Genomic DNA, 1,493 nt, shown 5'->3' with positions numbered 1-1,493 from the left:
AGTTCAAATTCCGCCGAGGTCGACTTTGCCTTTCATCCTTTCAGGGTCGATAAATTAAGTACCAGTTACGCACTGGGGTCGATGTAATCGACTTAATCCCTTTGTCTGTCCTTGTTTGTCCCCTCTATGTTTACCCCTCTGTGGGCAATAAAGAAATAACATGTGTGCGTGTTTGTGAGTGAGCATGTGTGTGTGTGTGTGAGTGAGAGTGTGTGTGTGTGTGTATGTGTGTGTTTCTGTGCGTGTTTTAGTGTTTGTATTTGTCCCTCCACTACTTTACTTCCGATGTTGTTTTGTTAAGCAAGCGGTTCGGCAAAAAGAAGAGAGATAGAATAAGTCGCAGACTTCAAATAAATACTGGCGGCAATTTGTTCGACGCGACTCTCCGTGGCAATATGCCAGCATGGTCGCTGACTAGCAGCTTGAAGAAATAAGACAATAAAAAAAAAAAATAAAAGGGTTACTACTCACTTGTTATTAGACACGAAGTACACCTTGTCATTAACAGTCAATGTTGTGTCGTAGCTTTTTGGGATATTTTGGAAGAAATGTGTGATTGAGTAAGCTCCACCAACGTAATTGTATTTCGGAACCAATTCCCAGAATCTTCCGCTCTGCGGAATAGAATAGATAGGAGGGTAAAACAATGGTTAATAATAATAATAATAATAATAATAATAATAATAATAATAATAATAACAATGATAGGGTGCTACCGCTTAGAAATAAACTCTACAGGCTGTCAGACGAACTTATTTGAGGTGCACGCAGAGTGACGAAACCGTTCTGCACGCTCTCGTTCACTGTCCGGGCATTGCTGACTTGTGGAGTTATGTTGAATAATAATAATAATAATAATAATAATAATAATAATAATAATAATAATAATAATAATAATAATAATAATAATAATAATAATAGATATTTAGGGTATAGTTATTTAGGGATTTTGGAACTGGATGACATTTTACACAGGGAAATGAAAGTCAAGGTCAGCGAGGCGTATCAAAAAAGGGTGAAGATGGTGTTGAAATCCAACCTGAATGCCAAAAATTTCATTACCGCAATGAATATCTGGGTAGTTGCGGTGGTCAGATATAGTGTGTCCATCCTCAAATGGACTAAGGAGGAAAGATCAACACTGGAAAGAAGGACGAGAAAGTTGATGACGCTGCATGGGGAACTACACCCTAAAGCAAACGTAAACAGGCGGTATATGGCAAAAAAGAATGGTGGCAGAGGACTAATTAGTATAGACCATTGTATAAGGAGTGAAAGGAGAACGCTTGCCAAGCATTTGATAAATAGTGATGAAGACCTGCTGCAATATGCCGCGAAAGATATGGGTGTAAATGCAGATGAAATGATGGGCAAGGCAGAGTTTAACCTAAGAGATGAGGAGAAGAGAAAAGGAAACCTTCTTGAAATGAGAATGCATGGACAGTTTGAAAGGAATCCACAGGAGGTTAAGAATAATACAGCATCGTGGGCAT

At 38.6% G+C, this 1,493-nt stretch overlaps 1 protein-coding gene across 1 annotated transcript in view; it reads right to left on the bottom strand.

The window, feature by feature from the left end:
• Window positions 1-1,493, bottom strand: part of LOC128250781 (uncharacterized) — a 7,705-nt gene that overhangs the window by 2,741 nt on the left and 3,471 nt on the right. The window contains exon 3 of the mRNA XM_052976697.1: window positions 472-614. Coding sequence (XP_052832657.1) covers window positions 472-614 — 143 coding nt within the window. The remainder of the gene's footprint in view (window positions 1-471; window positions 615-1,493) is intronic.

Source organism: Octopus bimaculoides, chromosome 25 (assembly GCF_001194135.2).
Source record: "Octopus bimaculoides isolate UCB-OBI-ISO-001 chromosome 25, ASM119413v2, whole genome shotgun sequence".
NCBI classification, from domain to species: Eukaryota; Metazoa; Mollusca; class Cephalopoda; order Octopoda; family Octopodidae; genus Octopus; species Octopus bimaculoides.
This window is presented reverse-complemented; position numbering and strand designations above follow the sequence as displayed.